The sequence below is a fragment of the Pygoscelis adeliae genome, unplaced genomic scaffold (assembly GCF_000699105.1).
Source record: "Pygoscelis adeliae isolate BGI_AS28 unplaced genomic scaffold, ASM69910v1 Scaffold377, whole genome shotgun sequence".
Taxonomy (NCBI): domain Eukaryota; kingdom Metazoa; phylum Chordata; class Aves; order Sphenisciformes; family Spheniscidae; genus Pygoscelis; species Pygoscelis adeliae.
In genome coordinates, this window is record NW_008825210.1 from 1,139,859 (window position 1) to 1,140,984 (window position 1,126).

The 1,126-nt window shown below is 53.4% G+C and overlaps 1 protein-coding gene across 1 annotated transcript in view; it reads left to right on the forward strand.

The window, feature by feature from the left end:
* The window catches only part of PROK2 (prokineticin 2), a 3,759-nt gene extending 2,896 nt beyond the window's left edge, over nucleotides 1-863 (forward strand). The window contains exon 2 of the mRNA XM_009329016.1: nucleotides 738-863. Coding sequence (XP_009327291.1) covers nucleotides 738-863 — 126 coding nt within the window. The remainder of the gene's footprint in view (nucleotides 1-737) is intronic.
* The last annotated feature ends 263 nt before the right edge of the window (nucleotides 864-1,126 follow it).

The following is a 1,126-nucleotide window of genomic DNA, read 5'->3' on the forward strand; positions in this document are numbered from 1 at the left end:
TGGCAGCACTCTCCCGGCCATGCCGTCCCACCGGGCTGTCCCGCTCGGCTTATGTGCTGGCGGAGGCACGGCTCCCGTAAAAGACGGAGCTTGTAGTCAAGTTGTTAAAGAGTGTCAGTGCATGTGCATGTCATGGCGCAATTAAGTTTGTTTAATGCAGTCCGTATGTGTGCTCCCTGCAACACAGCGTGGCTGGAGGAGGGCGGGACGAAATGAGAAACCTCTGCCCGGTGGCGAGGGGATCCTGCTCAAAGGGAGGTCAGGCGAGCTGACCTCCAGAGATGCCTTCCAGCCTGAATGACCGTGGGATCCTGCGGTTCCCGGGTCCTGCTGTGTGGCTGACAGGCTGCTCTGTGCCATATGGCAATGCAGGAATCAGGGCAAGCAGAAACCCCCGCACGGTAAACACCGCAAAACACGATGCTAAAGGCCAGTGTAGTTTCACAACAGATGCCTTTGTGAAATTGAAGTAAATGCAGAACATGTGTCACAGATGTAGATTTACACAGCAACACGGAATGTTACTTTTTGCTCTTAACTGCGGCTTAACTGGGAAATGCAATGTGGTTGGCTTTGCCATCTGCTCTCCGGCCCCTGTGCTGCAGCTCGTGGGGATCTTCTGCCACGGAGGGAGGCGGGCAGCGTTCCCCGTATCTCGGCTGTTCATCCGAATCCATCCACCCCAAGCACCATTGCCTGTGCTCCCTGTCCCTGACGTCTGTGCTCTTTGTCCCCAGGTTCCCTTCTCTGGGCGGCGGATGCACCACACCTGCCCGTGTCTCCCCAGCCTGGCCTGCGTACGGACTTCTCCCAGCAAATTCAAATGTTTACCAGACTTCAGAAAAGAAGATGTCTTTTTTTAGCAGGAGCTATTCTGCGCTAGAAAGAGCCACTCGATGTATTCTTTTTCTTGTTATTGTGACAAACAAGGTACTTGCCAGGGGAAGCCCTTTACCATACTTTCCTGCCTCACCAACATTAAAACTGGAGATGAGATACTGTGCTGTAGTGGCCAAGGTTTTCAGGAGGGACGCACGGTGGCGGATCCTTTCATTCTGGGGTGAGCAAAATGACATCTGCTAAAGCAAGACTGCTTTCTGAGGGCAGGAGCTTAACGATTTCTGAA